General features: G+C 40.2%; 1 protein-coding gene across 2 annotated transcripts in view; it reads left to right on the top strand.

The window, feature by feature from the left end:
- Window positions 1–19,878, top strand: part of cdh13 (cadherin 13, H-cadherin (heart)) — a 426,287-nt gene that overhangs the window by 320,915 nt on the left and 85,494 nt on the right. For both annotated transcript variants that reach the window (XM_077193535.1, XM_077193536.1), the window contains one exon: window positions 15,606–15,746. In XM_077193535.1, the coding sequence (XP_077049650.1) occupies window positions 15,606–15,746 (141 nt within the window). The remainder of the gene's footprint in view (window positions 1–15,605; window positions 15,747–19,878) is intronic.

Below are 19,878 nucleotides of genomic sequence, written 5' to 3'. Positions count from 1 at the left end.
GAATGATTATACATTTGTGTGGGACAATGTGGGACATGTTACCAACACTAAAACATAACCTGAAACTGTTATATAATGTTTATCTAACTTATTAAAAACATTGGTATCCTGCCTTTCAACTGATAAAAAAATTTTGTTCTTTATTCCCTTCCAGAAAACACCATTACATCACAATGTAACATACATGCAAAAATAATAAATAAAATGCTTTCTTAAAAAGGCAAAAGAACGCATGCACGTTTTCTTAATATGATAATTAAAAACCAACAGACTGATGAAAATGCAGGACATTTTGTCAATATGCGACGTGCGGGACAAGGGGTGAAAATGCTGTATACGGTACAACGCAAAGCGGGACGGGTGGTCACCCTAGTTGCGGGTTTGTGCGTCAATTCGCTGTCGGAGAGATGAGAGATCGCGCAGCTGGTAACGTGTATTCTACGGAAGAGTTTCAGATATTTAAATATTGATATGTATTGAAAAATCTATATTTTTGACAACACTAGATTGCACTTATTTTATTATTTCCGATGCCTTTTTAAAAAACTACAATTGAAAAATGTAAATTATATAAAATTCAACCCGTCAAAGTGGCTAGTTGGAGTGACTGGTTTACACACCACTGCTGAAATCCACTCGCATTTGGCAGGTTGGCGGGTGTTAATGTAAAGCCCCGGCTACATGTGATGAGGTATATCATTATAGCTATATCACAAAGTCGAAGCTTTAAATTGTCAATTTCATCATGAAATTCAAGCAAAAATGTCAATTACCAAAACAAAGTCAGTCAGGAATGTCCATAGTTTGTAAGTTAGTTAACTTTTGAGGGTAGACTATTGCAAAAATTATAGATATTAAATATATGGACAACATGTGCATTACTGTATAATGCACAGTACTGCACTTTTGTACTAAGCTGTCTTGTCTTGTCAAGAATTTAACTTTTCGAATTTTTACAAGAAAATGCTATTTCAGCCTTTCTACTTATTTTTTTTATTTTTTTATTTTTTTATAATTATGTTTATTGAATTTTCTTAAAATACAAATATAACAAAACATCAACCCCCCCAGACATAATAGAAAAAATTAAAAATTAAAAAAAGGGATAGCTCAGATTTTTATATAAAACAGGACCATACCATAATAAGGCATATTTGTGAAAAAAAATAGCAACAACATTATATAATATATAACATGTATAAAATAACATTTCCGAAAGATGAAAAGGTTGACAAAAATAAGGTTAAATGTCCAGAAAGTTGGTTACAATGTTCCTTGTTTACTCCATATAAAAGAAGTTAGCCAGCTATTCAAGCCCTTTAATGTCCTATTTGATAATAGTATAGAAACCATTTGAATAGGGTATAATAATTTTGGTAGAACAATCATCTTTACAAGTGCTATCCGACCTAGCCAAGATACTGGCAAGCAATTCCAGCGTTCTAAGTCTAGCCGTATTTTCTCAAATAAAGGAACAAAATTAGATTCATACATCTGTTTCAAGGACAAAGAGATAGAAATACCTAGATAACTTAAGCCTAAAGGCGACCACTTAAAAGTAAAACAGGGTGTAGCCTAATATTAGGTATGGAAATGAGAGTACCTAAAGGCATAGCTTCAGATGTAGCTAAATTAATTTTATAACCAGAAAAGGTACAATACTTCTGGACCAACTCGATCAAAGCGGCAACTGACCTCTCAGGCTCAGATAAAAAAAGCAGTACATCATCAGCGTAAAGCGCAATCTTGTGATGTTTATGTCCTATCTGCAAACCCGAAATAGATGTTGCCGATCTGATTGCTTCAGCTAGAGGCTCTATGGCCATTGCAAACAAAAGTGGTGGCAGGGGGCAACCCTGCATGGTGCCTTTATGTATAGGAAAATAATCAGATCTAAAGCCATTTGTCAATACGGCAGAGCTTGGGTCCGTGTACAGCACTCTAATCCATTGAACAAAGTTTTCACCTAGGCCAAATTCTTCCAAAAAAAAAAAAGGTAGGACCACTCAAAACGGTCAAACGCCTTCTCTGCATCCAAAGACAGCACTAGCCCATCTATGGATTTCCCTTTAAAGGCATAGATAATATTTAAAAGGCGTCTTATATTATCAGATGAATTCCTACCCTGTATAAAACCTGTTTGATCGATCACAATTATTGTAGGAAGAATTTTTTCAAGGCGCATTGCTAAAATTTGGAGAGCAATTTCCGGTCCACATTCAGTAATGCTATTGGCCTATAAGAAGAACATACCTCAGGACTTTCTTTAATATAAGCGTGATATTAGCTTCTCTAAGGGTCTTTGGTAAAAATTTCATGTGTAATTGTACGTGTTACTTGCTGTTTCATTATTTTAATTAATTATTTGTGAAAATTGTTTTAAAAACAAACCCTACATCATATTTACGATTTTTGTTCTTTCTGTTTATTTCTACAGAGTTTTTTTTTTTTAAATAGGCCCTTAAGAGTGTATTTTTTCATACAGTACATGCAACTTCTGGGTGAAAACGACTCAAAAATGACAGAGCAGGTCACACACAGTATTTCAGAGATTTCAGGCAGCTGCATGAATCTGTAGTGTGGGGCACCTTACCACCTCCCTTCGAGAGTGAGGGTTTTTAGTGGTCCATGGACACACACACACTTGGCCAGGTGAGCAGACATAGATACTGCATGAAAGCTAATGCGCCAAAGTCCGGCCTGTCTATCGCTCAGCACGGGGTATAAAACTACACTAAGCTCCCTCCCTCCTGCACACACATACACACGTCCGTTGCTGTCCGCAGAGATTGAAGCTGCAACCTGCTGACACGTTGCCATGGAAATGATCCCAAGAGCCTAGAAAAATAAGGAAAGAAACAAAATAAGCAAACACGCTAACAACAGATACCACCGCACATGAAAATGCATTGCTTTCCGCATCAAAGCATAGCCCTAGTTGTGCCACTTGTAATGACTTTTGCAAGTTGAGTTTATGTGGCAGCCCCAGTAGGGTGTGTTACACATGTGCATTTTTCAGGCATGGGGGATTCTCTCTCGGCTCAGGAAGACGCACCCCTTCCTGGATACTGAGGGGTTGAGATAGTTCTTTCCCATAGTTGACAGTACTTTGTCACAGAGGAGATGTGTAGTCGCATGTGATCAATAGCATCGCTGCAGAAAGAGGAATCCCACAGCATTCTCATTCAAGAGAAAAATGTGCCAGGGGTTTCAACAATGAGTGTATGTCCTTTGTGTTGTTGGGTTTGACAGTGTCCTGATGCAAGTTTGAAATCAAGGCTACAACGCATGATCTGGATTGTATATTGTAAATGTCTATAGAAAAGGGCAGGTTAAGACCATGATTTTGCTGAGTAGGAAGTTTAAACAGTTTAAAAGTTGTTGGTCTTGGAACAATATGCAATCAGTGGGAAATTATTGTTTATGGCATGTTGGGTGTTAAAAGTGTGTATGCCTATTTGTTAATAGGGATTTGTGGGCACAGTCATTCATTTAGACATTCTTTCCTTTTTTTAAAGTAAAATGTCAGACCCTTGAGGGAAAATGACCACCTGAGGGTATGTTAGTGCTGATGCTTTTAATATTTACTTTATTATTTAATGGATTTTTTTTTATTAAATCAATTCGGTTCGCTGGAATGCCATAGAATATTTTTTTTCTTTCCCTAAACAAACATTAAGTGAACAACATTTTAATAATCTTTTCTACTATAAGGAACATTTTGTGCAGTGGAAAGCTTCATGGAATAATAGATGCCAATAAATTACCATTATTATTTTTGAGAGTGTAGTTGAGATGCATCTCTTTGACTGGTCATTTTTAAATTATGTCTCTGTAAAACTGATTACTGTATTTTTGGATTAAGTTGCTTTCTTTTCCTGATTGGTGGTTTTAAGCAATGTGAACCAGACCACATTGGAAATTTTATTGGTTGATAGAATTTTTCTTCCAGGAAATTTCCTGTGACCTAGTTAATGTCATGTTAAGTGAAGAGCAACCAAAAACATATAAATTGATCTAATCCTCATATATTCCGAAATGACAGAGCACAAAGTATCCAGTCTCAGTGGAAACCAGCGAAACTAGCTTTGGTAAGCAGATAATCTGTCTCAATCAGTGGGATAGGAAGAATTCGTGCCCCCCTGGTCCCCTTAGAGACCTCCCCGGCCGCTGTCGGCAATGTAACTGCTCCCCGGTGGTGGCAGTCTGCCTTTGATCTGTGCTAATCTAATTAACGGTTAAACATCAACACCTGTGCTCTTCAGCATAAGTGCTTCTGCCACGTCCCAGATGGGCTTTGATGGCCATGATGAAACACCTCCCTCCCTTCCCTTCCCTTCTTCTTCTTCCTCCTCCTCATCTCTCCAGCGTGTCTGGGTGTAATAGAGACTATTTCCTCCCCATTACTGGACTGTAATTGACAGCGATTAGTTTGTGGTTGGATGATGCGCTTGATTAGATTAGCCAGGCTCCTTTTTTCTGCTCTGTTTCATCAAACCCTGAAACCCCAACCTTGACCCCAATTAACCCCACACACGTCAGGAGATGCTGCATCTCTCCTGCTTATCATCAGCTCATTAATTTGGTTGATGAGTTTCTGTAAATACAGCCAGTGTTAGGTGTTTGTGCTATGAGTCTTTCATGTATTGCAAGGTGAACTGAAAACTTTAGCTTTGGCATAAGTACAGGATTAAACAATTTGAACATTTGTGGTTTAGGGGTGTGTGCACATATTTTGTTGAGTCTGCCTCACATCCTCCTTACATTTACTGACTTCTCTACTTTTTAATCTATACAAATGGTATAGTTTTTATCATGCAGTTATATTAATTATTACTCTGCACTTTTCATTAAAGTCGAATCTGTTTTGCAATGCAAGATGTCCTGAAAAAGTTCAGCAGCATCATATTTACAGGGACATTAAGTCTACAGTCAGAGCCATGGCTCACTAGTTAGTGCATTTGCTTGTTGGACTGAGGTGCTCATGTGGGTGATGCCCCCCTCTTCTCCCCTTTATTTCAAATCTTCTCTTTATTTGACGTCTATGTGTCTGAATGACCAAAATACAATTTAAAAAGACAATATCGTTTTTATAACCTGCTTAAAAGACGGCTTGCTATGCACTCTTCTTCAAAGTCTGCAGCTAAAAATCTTTCTTGTAGTGCAAGGTGTCATGAAAACAGCAATATAGTTATAGGAATGTTGAAGAGATAGTGCACTTCAAACTTCTGTCATCTTTTTTCTGATCCCCCTTCTTGTTCCAAATTGGCTTTTGGCCCTGTTTACATCTATTAAGATGTGTTTTGGTTGATTGGATCACAAGTAGACGAGGAAGACACATGGTGCTAAACGGGTACAACGGGCACACCCTAAAAAAGTGCTTTTCACTACTCCCATAGTGTATGATTGCAGAAAAATCTATATGTATGTATTGAACTTTGATGGAGCAACAGATTTTGTGTGAAAATTAATCATAAAAGTGGTTTAAAAATCTTGAATGTAACATGACTCCACGTGTTTTTGGTCAACTATCCTTTCTGAAGCTTGTCCATGAGGTTCTTATGGGTGATGCAAGTTCACGTCTGACTGATATCATTGCATCATGTAATTTATGTATACTCTCTAATTATCTTTTTATAAAAGTCCTTCAAAATTGTACTATACTTTAAAGTCCACATTGCTTTGATCATCTGGTAAAATTACTGATTGCTATGCACAACCATTCAAAATCTTAAATTTTTGGTTTTAACCACATCTGTTATGGAAATACCTGTCTTAGTTCACAGCAACAGCAGTGTGTGTGTGATATTAGGTGATTGCAACCAGGTTCTTTAGTTGACATCATCCCCTCTGCGTCTCTCTGGATGCCAGGATGTTGACTCAAGAGAGCCACGGGGCAGAACTTCTGTTTGAAATGTCAGAGGCAGGAAAGCGCCAGAGATCAATCCGTGCCCGTTTCACATGCGCACACAAAAACACACTCTAAATCGAGACAAAAGGACAACAGATGGGGGGGGGGGGGGGGGGGGGTGGGTACCAGGGGGAGACCCCTCTGCCTCTTTCACTAGAGGCTGAACTCGCATTTTGCGTGGACCCTGTGTGCTAACAGCAGGCTTTTTTTGTTAAGAGTTTTTTTTTTTTTTTTTTTTGTAATGGATTGGCTTTGATCCTGAAACCATAATCGTTCAGCCACAGTTGGTTGTTTCGCACACTCACCTTTACAACTGTATCAGGGGCAGCACATAATACTTGTGCTGCAATGACAAGTATTTCCATACTGAGGACCGTTCAATGACTTCTCTATTAATATTCAAGCACTGCCTCAGACTATAATAAATTGGGTTATGTCATTAGCGGGAAACGATATCTTGGTGTGTATTTGCCAAAGGGAGAGGAGTTTTAGGAGCAAGCGGCATCCTTCTGTGAGCCAGTGTGTGGCGAAATCTGAATAGCTTTCCAAATTGACATGCAACGCTCGGATGATCGTTAATCATAATTGGACACATATTTGCATATTGCAGTGTCAGTGGCTTCGTCATTGGGATTGTTCATGCATTAGTGTTCATTTTTTAATGGCAATTAGTCTCCATCTCATGATTCATTTATAAAATACGGCTGGATTTCTGAGCTCCATTAGTGGACGTCCAATGAATCAAGCGACCAAGCGCAAAGAGATTCATCAGATATGACGGCTGTTTGCTGCTCTTAAGTCATCAGTGAATAGAGGGATGAGAGACATGCTGAAGGAGGCAACACATAAAGAGTTTCTCAGGAACTTCTAAAACATTACGTAGCTGCACACATGGCTTTGTGAGGAAAATGGTAAGAAAAGACGAAGCCCATTCAGCAGTGTTCATTAGGGTGTAGTGTGCAGTAAGCAAATTGAGCTAAATCTAGAAGTTGTTCAACGAAATCTCTGAAGGATTTGTGAAGTTTTTAAGCAACTTTTGTAGGAGGGAATGTCTTCATTAAGTCTAGCATTTTACAAATTCCCAAATATAAGATTAGCCTTTGAATATAATATAATATAATATAATATAATATAATATAATATAATATAATATAATATAATATAATATAATATAATATAATAAAGGAATAATTGATGACGGGCCGTTACACCTCGGGTGTGCATTATTTTTCAATAATTTAATGGCCTAGAGTAAATTATTTAATTCATACTATGGTTAACACACCTCAAAACATTGTTCAGATTATGCATTTCAAGACATTTGTCAGGTTTTTGTCTTTAAAACGCACTTGTGTGTAGGACTAATTTCTTACACGTCTAATCCCAAGGCTCCATTGCTAATTCCAAAACGTCATTTTTGAGCTATTGTAATTGAGGCTTGAGCCATTGATACCAGTCTAATGCAGTTATTAATGCACTTATGAGAAAGAGAGAGAGAGAGAGAGAGAGAGAGAGAGAGAGAGAGAGAGAGAGAGAGAGAGAGAGAGAGAGAGAGAGAGATTAAGCGTATGTGTATTGCATTATGTGTGAATTACATTATCAATTCATTATCTGTGCCTCTATCAACAGTGTTCGGCAGCAGCGTCTGTGTTAATAGCGAACCTGTACGTTTATCTGCTTCAAGAACAGCGTCATTATCACCTTGCTATAGTGAGAAATTTCATGTAGCTTTTAAACTGCTAAACTTTTGTATTGATGAAATCATCAGAGGAGCCCTGACAGCACGTTTCTGTGTATCCATACCATGTGTGTGTGTTGGTGTGGGAGAGAGAGTGTGATAAAGAGATTATGTGCTTTCTGTACATAATAAAATGTTATTTTCAACAGCCCCGTAGTATAAAATATGATATAATGATCACGGTTGGCTGTATATAGAGTGCACAAAGACGAAGAATGCAAGGAAATAAAAAAGTAAATTTTGCACCCTAACAATGATACTTTACACAAAGGTGAGTCAAAAGTAGGTTCAGGAGTTCCAGAAACAGCGTCTAGCTATCTTAAGCCTTGGCATGATCATTTATCAAGTCTGCAGTGACCCACAACCGTGTTGCTTTTGAATTTATGTTTACTGAATTCTATTTACTCTGTTTACAGTCATGAATTGTCCACAAAAGCTCGCTACAGGTGGCGTTTCTCGTCTAAATTCACTGACGTTGGCACAACTTCCAGCTTGCCACCTGACTGTCATGCATCCAACGCATCTGCAGCCACATTCTTCACAAAACACCCTCATTTTATTTGCACCAGCACTTAGCCATCATCACATTTAGACTGTAACCGAGCGCTATGTACAGGGTGTTAGCTGGGGATTTCCAGGGGAGTAAATTTGTGATGTGTTCCTGGATGTGCAGTGTTCAGGCTGACTGGCATTGTGACTCCCCTCTGAGCTCAGTGGGATACAGAGCCAAAGGCAATGTGCCATGATCCAGCAAGCTGCTCTGCCAGTCGGCTACTAATGTCTGTCTCACTTGGCCCGGACTGTAATGCAAACAGTTTGCCGAGATGAATGTGCGAATGTGAATTATTTGGTTGTTAGATATCATCAATACGACAACTAATGTAATTTATATGATCCTAAATGTAAAATAATATCTTGCAACCATTAAAAATATTTTAACATTACGATAAAAGACAATAAAAAATGCTATAGACTTTAATATAGACTTTGAATGATTGTATACCATCATACAGTATGTGCTGTACTGAAAACGGTATGCACAAAAAATACTAAATGACAAAATGCAAAATGGCTGCATGAAGTGAGATAAAAGGGGAAAAATGGCAGATTTATTCAAGGTGTGGATGGCAATGAAAAAAAAAATGTAATAAGAAAAATGGAAAAAGAGAAATGAGAATAACATTCCAGGGATTGAGTGGAAACCTGAACTCATATAACCATCCAGATTGCAATCATGTAGAGGTATTAAATCCGCCTGTGAAACGTACAGGAGACATTAGCATATCTACAACTTACACCAACTTATTTAAAGCTATGTGAAAAAGCGTTTCAGATAGTGAAAGGTGTGAGAAAACCAGCTAGGATAAAAGTGAAATACTGTTAGGAAGATGAAGACATGGCCAGCAGAAAGATAGAGACATTCCTTTATTAGACAGCTTTATTCATAATTTCAGCTGCTGCTTCTGTGACTTTTGTATGGATCATTATGTTCTTGGGGAATGAAAGGTAGACCGGTGAATAGGCTGAGAGGTTAGGAAAGGCAGACAGTTTCTTTCAAAGCACTTGAGAGAACAAAAAGAGGCTACAGAAGCAGAATTATGATATAAAATCTATTGAAGTGGACGAGGTGGTATCTCATTCAACTGGTCAGTGCCAGGGATATATTTCTGTGCATATATTTCCTTCCAAAGGCTATATTATTTAAGTCTCTGGCCATGCGAAAAGCCTTGATCTATTAACAAGATGCTCTTGATTGAATTTAGTCTGATTCATAATAAGCATTACTGGACAGCTGACATGAAATGAATGTCATAGATAGAATCTCAAAGACAGGCAAACTGGATCCGGCATGCTGAAATGATTGACATAACTGGGGCGCAATACCAATTGTTATGCAACGTGAAGATAATGTATTGCCTCGTTTCACATTCACAGTCAGACCTGCGACGTTTCAACACTCTTCCAGATTGTTTTTGCGGGTTTTGTATTTTTTGACCTTCAAAAGCATGCGGCGAGGTCACAGGTGCATCACTGTGAAATATCTGAGCGGGTAACACGAGAGATGGGAGACTCATTAAGATGTTGTCACACTACGCGAAAGTTTCCCGCAAGTCTTTTGACGGCACCAAGATTTAATCTGCGCTCACCTCCCTCTTATCCAGATGGGTTTCTCTTCTTTTTTCAAGTCACAGGTCTGTGAAGTACCATCTGTTTATCAGCAGTAAATAAGTTCTGAGTCGTTCGTCAGTGACAGCCGTTCTAGCCGATCTCAGTCACCGGAAGCACTGCGCTTCATGGTGGTAAAAAAAAAAAAAAAAGGATTTCATAAGACATATGTCTTATGAGGTGTAAAGCTCCATCGTTGGTGGTATTAAACAATGCACATTGGTAACTTCCATCTGCGTTTACTAGCATTTCTTATTCCACTTCCTGTGAATTACAAGCAGTTTGGGTTGATTCAAGTGTTGAATCGAATCAACAACATAGTTCTGAAGTGTCATGCCTGTTCAAATGTGTTCAGATGTTTGAGATTTTTAATCGCAGCTTTACGTGCAACCAATTCACCCCCACCCCCCACCATTGCTTTGATTATGAAAATGCAGTGTTTTCCACATACAGCGATTCATTGGATTTCTTTAAATGATGAAACCTTTTTTTTTTTTTATCCCGATTCTTCTTTTTATCTGCAATATACTGTGGTTTTACACTTTATTAATTGCAGCTTTGTTAGAATGACATACTTCTGAGACACTATTTGAAGCCTGAGATAGCAAGAGTAATTTATACAGAGAGGCAATGCACCATGGGTAAATGACTGCAGCACGGGCCTCCTGGGCATTATGTGAAACAGATGGATGAGTTTTATTAAGCATGTGGTACTTAACATTGCATTGAGTGGGATTTCAATAAAGGAAATAAATGTTTGCATTAACAGCACCTCCCTGTGTAATGCGCCATCATGGCTTTCCAGTAGGGTGACTTATTTTAACAAATGCTTGTTGTTTTGGATTAATGCATTTTGTGGTTTTGCTCTAGAGAAGAAGGTTTATTTCCCATATGATGAGTAGGTGGTGTATGATAGAGATGAAGCGGTTTCAATCACTCCGAAAATTTGTTTTGATGCATTTGTACCATTTCCTTTGCGTCAGAGAAACCAGATGTCTATATAAAGCTTTTGTGCCCATTTCTTTAGCTTATGTATTATTCATGCAGTGATTGCAGGATATTTCTCCTGAAATAACCTTGGCTTCTCTCAAAACTTAATTCCAGGAATTTGTGTCTGTCTGCTGTCTTTCACAATCACAAGAAAACTATGTAATACAAGTAAACTTTATTAGAAAGACACATCTTAAAGAAAAATGCTGACAATGTAGGAATCTCTTCTGGTATCTCTTTCACCCAAGAACTTGATTCTTCAATGCGGACTTGTGGCTCATAGTTGAAGAAAATAAACTCTTTTCTTTTGACACTCTCACTTTTAATTTAATGTTTATCAAAATATATTTTATAGCATCCTTTGACATTTAAAAAAATGTGTCTCACAAATGCTGATTTCATAGCTTTATGTATCCTAAATACACACCATTATGTAATATTTTGGTAACACTTTACAATAAGGTACATTAGTTAATGTATTTACTAACCTGAATTAACAATGAGCAATAGTTTGTTACATTATTTATTAATCTTTGTTAATGTTAGTTCCCTATCGGTCAGTCACTACAACGTAGGTCATGACTGACCAATAGGAATCTCGCTAGAGAGGCCAATCTACTTCGAGTGAAACTAAAGCAAGCCAATACACATTGGCGTGCAATCATTTGCAACAGCTGTGCAGCCTCGCAGCGCGGGTATTTAACAAGCAGCTGGTGCGATTGCACACTAGCTTTTTGCTTCGGAGCCAAGCACTTCGTATGCTGAACAGAGTGAATTTGAAAGCAAGCCTCTTCTGGATCTCTCCACTTTGGTGCGGGCGTGACGGCACAGCAGCGCGAGCGGTCTTTTTCTCTTCTCTCTCTCTCTTCTTTGTTTGTTGTTTTAAAACTGAGCAAACAAAAAAGCTGTTTTCACGGCTGGTAAGGTGCGCGGTTAAAGCGCTCAACGGCCGTTTTTACGGCTGGTAAGGTGCGCGATTAAAGCGCTCAAGGGCCGTTTTCACGGCTGGTAAGACCAGCGAGAGAGAATCGCGCACAGACAGGTGCACATTCCTGTCTGTGTTCGCCGTGACCATTCCCCTGCGTGCTTCAGCACCAAGGAGAGCAGTCTCTAAAAGAGCTTACACAGATAGTTTGCGTCTTTTTCAAGATGACATTCTATCTGTGTGTTTCTGGATGCGGTCGTTACCTGGGGTCCCGGGATGGTCACGATCGCTGCCTTGTGTGTTTGGGCCTCGAACACGCACAGGCAGCGTTCGTGGATGAGTCATGTACCCATTGTGGGAAGATGACCATCTCGGAGCTGAGGTCGAGACTCACGTTCCTGCAAAGGGGCGGAGTCCCCGTGCCTGCACCTCGTTCCAACCCCCCTTCGCGGGTTGCTACGGGCAGTGACACGGGTGACCTGAGGTTTACAGTGAGCGCGCTTCCTTCGGGGAACCAACCCCCTAGGAACCCTCACTCCTCTCATGCTCCGCAACCAGTTGAGCTGCCAACGGAACGTTCTGGACCATCCTCGAGATGTGTACCAGTCGTTTCGTTCGGCGCTCCCTGCGACGACCAGATGTCGATTGCTGCATCGGAGGGTGGGTCAGACCTCTCCGCGGACGACAGCTCGGAGCAGCTGCCTCCTTCAGGTGTGTCAGCGGTGCCCGAGTCGGACCCGGAGATGATGGCCATGCTTTCCCGGGCCGCCAACAGGATCGGGCTCGTGTGGAACCCTCCACCGTGTCCCGAGCCCTCGAGGTTGGACGATTGGTATCTCGGGGTGGCGCGTGCTGGTTCTCAGCAACCCACCCCAGTGCCTTTCTTCCCGGAAGTGCATGAGGAGCTCACAGGGACGTGGACGGCACCTTTTACTGCCAGAAACCGTCTCTGTGGCTCCTCCTCCCTCACCACCCTTGATTGCGGGGCAGCTAAGGGATACGCGCGTATCGCGCCAGTGGAACGGGCCGTTGCTATGCAACTGTGCCCTAACTCCACTTGGCGTGGAGAACCGTGTCTTCCTTCCCGAGCCTGTAAGTACTCGTCGGACCTAACCGGCAAGGCTTTCAAGGCCTGTGGGGAAGCTGCCTCTGCCATGCACGCTATGGCGTTGTTGCAGGTTCATCAGGCCAAGGCACTGAAGGACCTGCACGAGGGTGGTCATGATCCACAACTTCTCCAAGAACTTCGTACCGCAACTGACCTCACGCTTCGTCCGACGAAGGTCACTGCGCGGTCAGTGGGTCGTGCGATGTCCACACTAGTGGTCCAGGAACGCCACCTCTGGCTGTGTCTGGCTGACATGCGGGAGACCGACAAGATCAGGTTCCTTAACTCCCCCGTGTCCCAGACCGGCCTCTTCGGCGACGCGGTCGAGAACTTCGCCCAGCAGTTCTCGGCTGTACAGAAGCAGACTGAGGCCATTAAACACATCCTGCCGTGGCGGTCAGCTGCTGCCTCCACCCCACCGCCCGCAGCTCCTCGGTCTGCTCGTCGCCGTGGGCGTCCGCCTCCGTCTGCCCCTGCTCCCGCGCCGCAGCAGCAGCCTCCATCCAAGTGGCACCGTGGAGCCAGTCGCAGGCGGGGCGCCCCGCCCGTCCAGGCCCCCGCCAAGAGGGGCGGCAAAGCCAAAGGTAAGCGGCCCTAGGACGGGCGACCCAGAGTTGGAAGGGACTGCTCTCCAGGAGACGATGACTGCATCGCTCCCTCCCCCGGAAGAGGGCCGGGTGGAAAATCCTTTGCTTCGTTTTGTTTGTGTTCCGCCGCTGGCCTTAAAACCAGCGGTACCAAAATTTTCAATAAAAGAGCAGTTTCTATCATCTCTGGGTCCGAAGAATCCCCGGAGAGCAGTGGGGGTCGGAATCCTTGCAGCTGCGTATGGTCCGAGAACGCCACCGAGCCGCCTCCCGCACTGCCTGCCCCGTGGAACCAGGTAAGTGCTGCACAGCACACTCAGACCCCGCTACGGGCCGCCTCCCAAAGAGACCCTCGCCAGGCCCTGCGGCGGCCAGGCCTCGCCGGCGCCAGGCCCTTATCCGCTGAATCCTTGAGAACCGGATCTGGGCTGGGTTCCATATGTGTGACCCTACGGGGATCCCATATGTGTATATTCCACGGCTGCTCCTATCGGAAGCCCGTATCTTTCCCTTGGGCTAAGTCACCCATTATTTCATATGCAGTACAGCCTTCGGGCTAGTCCATATGCATTTCCACATAACTCTTTGAAGAAGTGGCTTCCGCAGCGTTCCTTCCTAAACAGAAAGGGCACGCTTTCCCAGTGTTATCCAATATCTCACTGTATGGGTTATCACGGAACAACAGTGTCAGACTCACTCTGTGTAAGCCTCCGCCTATCGTCCTTCCAGGCAAGAAGGTGTAGAGGCTTGCTTGGGAGCGCTGGATGGGGTGCAGCAGCTGTGGCGCTTTGGTAGGGATTCCTATTGGTCAGTCATGACCTACGTTGTAGTGACTGACCGATAGGGAACGTCTCGGTTACATATGGTAACCCTCGTTCCCTGAGGGAGGGAACGGAGACGTAGGTCCCGTCGCCACATTCAGCTTTTTCAGGCCTGGCTCCTCAGCAAAAAACTAGTTTGCAATCGCACCAGCTGCTTGTTAAATACCTGCGCTGCGAGGCTGCACAGCTGTTGCAAATGATTGCACGCCAATGTGTATTGGCTTGTTTTAGTTTCACTCGAAGTAGATTGGCCTCTCTAGCGAGATTCCTATTGGTCAGTCATGACCTACGTCTCCGTTCCCTCCCTCAGGGAACGAGGGTTACCATATGTAACCGAGACGTTAATAAAAATAGAGCTGATCATTGTTTGTTCATGTTTGTTCAGGATGCATTAAATAATGTTAACAAATACAATATTTGCTTTTAATAACATATTAGTATGTTGAAATTAATATTAACTAAGATTAATAAATGCTGAAGAAATATTGTGCATACTAGTTCATGTTAACTAATGTAGTTAACTAATGCTAACTAATGAACCTTATTGTAAAGTGTTACCAATATTTTTAATAATCTGACAATTACAGCTTAGTCGGAAATGACATAATATAAATATTCTACTCACAAGTGAAATTTAAAATTTAAAAGTATCCAAACCGGTTTTAAAATTACTTTAAAGAAAAACGTCACTTTTACTATAATCCACCATTGGGACAAAAAAGAGCCCAAAGTTGAAGCCCACACTTATTTTTTTATTCTCTTGACATTCCAGTTAAGGATGTGGCCTTGAAGGAAAGGTGATGTGGGCGTTAATTGACATTTAGATGTTTTTCTTTCAGTATTACCTTTGAAAAGTGACTGAAACTTGACATTTATTTAGACTAGCACCTGTCAGGGAGCATAAATGCTCTTGCATGAAGCCTTTATCATTGTTTCAGGACCGTCCCTGAAGAAGGCCTTACACAAGAGTAAATGTAAATTAACAAAAGGATATTTTGGTCTCATAGATCACCGGTCAGTCATGAGCAAAAATGAACTTTTTTTGTACCGATTGACTTTAGCGTTCGAAATGTCAATGATGAACTGTTAGGCCCTTTTTAGTTGAAGCCGTGATTTAATACAATGATTGGTTTATTATATCCTAATTACTCCACTTTACCAGTTAATTTACAATGTAAGCACTCATTAAAAGTATGTGGTGCTTTTCAGTGCATATTGACAGCGTCTAACCAGCATTAAAGCAGTTGTAAAACAATGACTTGTTTTCCATTTAAGCCACTTAAGTTCTTATCATGGCTGTACTCCATCTGTCTTGAAGCTCTACTAACTGTTCAAAACTATGTTCTTTTGTTTCCGCAGACTCTTCCAACCACGCAGTACGAGCTGGAGATTGTGGCGAAGGACATGGCAGGAAGTGAGGTGGGACTGACAGGAACTGCAACAGCCACCATCACCATCACGGACAGGAATGACCATGCACCTGAGTTCACACACTCACTGGTAGGAGGAACCTATTTTGGGGCTGTTTTTCATCCTTCTTCATTTTGTCTTCCCTTCTTAAAATTGTTGTTCATTGACAGTATGTGTCCTCCTCCATAATTTTCAGTCATTCTGACCCAGAAATGATGTACGCAAAAATGTTAGCGTTCTAAAGATACAAGGGTTTTATTTTTACACCAAACTGTCAAAATAATGGCTGTCATAAAATCTTGTTTTTTAGAAAGTGGCCTCATTCCAGACAATTTTTTTGTTTTATTCCTGTGATGACAAAGCTGAATTTTCAATTACTTATTTTTTTATTCATTACTCCAGTCGCCAGCTTCCCATGATCCTTCAGAAATTATTCTAATATACTGATACTCAAGAAGCATTTCTTATTTTTTTCAATGTTGTTGTTCTGATATTTAGGTGGAAACCAATACATTTTCCTGCATTCATTGATTAATAGAAAGTTCAAAAGAACAGTATTTATTTGAAATAGAAATCTTTTGCAACGTAATAAATGTTTTTACTGTCATTTCTGTTCAATTTAATGTATCCTTGCTGAACTAATTATTAATTTCTTAAAAATAATCTTACTGATCCTATCTTTTTTAACAGTAGTGTATGTTAAATTATTAAGACATCCATAACAGGTTAAGTATTAAAATTTGTTAAGTATTACAATTTTTAAAATTTTAAACATTTATATTATTATTTATATATTAGTTTACAGTATATATTTATGATTTTAACGCTATGCTCTTCTCTAAAGTACTATTTAAAGTGCATATTTTCTACGTAACTAACAATCTATGGATATTAAATACCTTTCTTGGGGTAAAAGGTTGCACCACATTAAGGTTATTTTAACATAATTTTAACATTATTTAATGTTGAATTTTGTAATACAACTGATATAATTTGAAAACTGTTGAGACTCCTATATCAAAAATAAATAAAAATTCTTATTATGACTCATAATAATAGTGCATGTCACATATAGTCATTGTATAAACATTGCAGAAGTGCTGTATTGACCAATCAGAATCCTTGATCGTAACTCCCCATTTTATAATTGAAAATGTAACCCTTTGAACAGCTGACTATTGTACTGCATTCACTTTTGTTTGAAAATGATTCATAGCAGTCTGAAGCAGCTTAACACCTGCAGTCATCTACCATAAGGACAAACACTCAAGCTTCTCAGTCCAGAAGGCCTTCACCAATCATTTCCAATTGTCAATCACTCAAGTCACACGTATACAAACACAACCCCTCAATGCTCAGCCAGGGTCTCAGCTATTCACTCAGATACACTGACCTTGCGAGAAAATGCCCCCCGTGCATCAATCACTTTAATCTCAGGTGCACTGCAGTGACAGCTGTGATTCACAAATACTCACACACAAAGGTGATGGACTGGGTCCTTCTTGCTCGCTTATCCTCTGCGACCTCCTGTTTGCAGTCTAAAATTATTGTGTTATAATACTCAGGGTCTGCCCTGGCAATGATGGTCTGTCCATGGATGAAGTGTACTTTTTATGCGTGTATTGTTGTTGTAATCATTGGTATTTCTGGGCTTATTTAGCTACACATTTTGGCTATAGGCCATAAAATACACGTTAGTCTTCTGCTAAACAGTCACGAATAGAGGCCACCTATGCTATTCAGCAATATAAAACCCAGAGGGCAAGAAAACTGCACTTATGCTATGTGCAAACTTAAGCTGCATGTCCATTTGAGCCCACCTGTGATGAATTTGTCAGAAAATGCTACCCTTGCACTTTGCTAGCAAGCGTAGGGAAAACAACTACTCCAGGCTGATCCAGAGACACTTATTTTCAGCTGTATGCGTTTTTAGAGGAAGTGCCAAGGGCTGTTGTCATATACTCAGAGACATCACGTCCACCCTCACTTGGCCCATTCCCAAGATGCACTGCTGTGCCAGGGAGAGGGGCTTTCTGACTGGTTGATGTGGATACTCATTAGGGTTTCCTAGAGTGTCTTTGACGAATTCTGCTGTTTTAGGTTGTTTACTGGAAATTCTAATACTACGAAAATGCAAAGAATTTGCATAAAAATAATTGCCTTAAAATTAAGTAATTTCTATAAAAACAATGTGATCTGCATATGGAACTAGCTCAGCTAACTATCATTAACTATTGGGACTTATCTTAAAATCTGACAAGGAAGAACAAAAATTAACATACATTACACAAGAGTATGTACAGGCAAGAGTTCATTGTAAAAAACAAAGTCAGTCACATATGGAGCAGAAACAACGCAAGCTTGTTGTCTGTTTTCAGGTCTTCCCACTTAGGCCTATCCCATCCATTTCCCTGAAAATAATTATTACACACAAGAACATTTATCAACCGATCAGATTCAAGCATTCATCAGCCCCGTAGTATAGTTTTACTATATTGTCATTTTATAATATCATTTCCTGAACCTAAAATAGAATATAAAATATCTGTTTTCTGGAAATTAATTGCATCTACATAAAGAAAACAGATTTTAAATTAGCAGAGTATACCAGGTTCACCAACAGGAACAATGATCATCATAATGGTAACTAGAATATAAAACAATGTAATCAACATTAATTAGACTTAGTACTAGGTCTAAGTCTAATTAATTAGACTTAGTACTTCTTAGTACGAGAAGTGTGTTTGTGTTTGGTATGTTTTTAACTAGCACTTTCCATGATAATTTTTCTCCATTTACCAGTCTGACAGAGTCTGAGCTGACTGCAGCACCTCCTCTTTGCACACGCTTGAAAAAATCTCTTGACTACACTGTGAAATTCAGCAGTAGGAAAGCCTGCTGTCTCCTCACAGGTGGCTTTTGAGTGCATGTCTTTGTTTTTGGCACAAGTCCACCCTATGGGACTAGAGAGCTGCAGTTGTAGATCAGCAGAATATCCCCTCCTCTCCCTCTTACAGGCTACTATATCTGACAGAATATATCTCTATATAATATACTATAGAATATACTATATCTCAAAGAAAACAACTTTGAAAGTGGAACATTTTGAAATTTCAGTCCTTCTGAAAAATGTTTGCTGGTCTTAGCCAGCTGGCCTCCAGGCTAAACCACACAAGCACCAGCCTGACCAGGCTCGGAGACTATGCTAAACTACTGTAGGTAAGACCAGCAAACCAGTGTGGGCTGTGTCTTTTGGGAGACAACCTGAGGATTTAAAGGAATAGTTCAGCTATTCCTTAAAAAAATTCTGTCTTCATAAACTTACCCTCATGCAGTTCAAACCTGTATGACTTTATTTCTTCAGTAGAACATAGAATACATTTGGACAAATGTCTGTGTTTTTTGTCCATACAATGGGTGTCAATTGGCACCAAAACTGTTTGGTTGCCAAAATTCAAAAAGTATTATTTTGTGTTCTGCTGAAGAAAGAAAGTGGTACCAGTTTGGAATGACACAAGGGTGAATAAATTATGACATAATTTTAATATTTGGCCATGACTATCTCTATGTTTGTTGTGTCAATCTCCGTTTTGCCCCACAAATTCCTAAAATCCACCATTTTATATTACATGTATTTGGCCTATTATAGTGTGCATACTGCTTTACCATTTACCATTCTACGATAAAGCCTGGATTGCTACTTTCCCCAGAAGTGAGATAATACTTCCTTATCTCTCACAAATTTTGCAAAAGAGCAAAAGTCTCTTCACTTCAGAAACTCTTAACTTCTTAATAGAATTTCTAGAAGACACACGCGAAGAAAAACATGCCACCTTCTCACGTTTCCTCAAATTTTCTTAATTAGCAGATGTTCCACTTTATGATAATCACAGGCTGGCATTTACACTCATTGCATAGTCTTCCTCAGAAAGATTTTGTGTATACTGTATGATCATATCCACAGTGTATAATTTTCAGTCATTTATTGCCATTAACTGGTCCAGTCAGATCTAGAGGAATGGATGCATTTAGATTTAGTAGAATTCTAGCATCTCTACTCAAAGGTGAATCCACCCTTTAGCTTACTGTGTTGTAAAACCAATACAAATAAAAGTCTTAATAAAGCCTTAATAAAAACTAACAAGCCTACCCAGTGAAGCTGTATTATTTATTTACATGAGCAGCAGAGCTTCACATGGATCTTTTTTTTCAATATCTGGTT

This window comes from Siphateles boraxobius, unplaced genomic scaffold (assembly GCF_051911475.1).
Source record: "Siphateles boraxobius isolate OS27281-9 unplaced genomic scaffold, OSU_SipBor_1 31, whole genome shotgun sequence".
NCBI classification, from domain to species: domain Eukaryota; kingdom Metazoa; phylum Chordata; class Actinopteri; order Cypriniformes; family Leuciscidae; genus Siphateles; species Siphateles boraxobius.
Note: the sequence above shows the minus strand (reverse complement) of the source record. Positions and strands in the feature narration are given on the sequence as shown.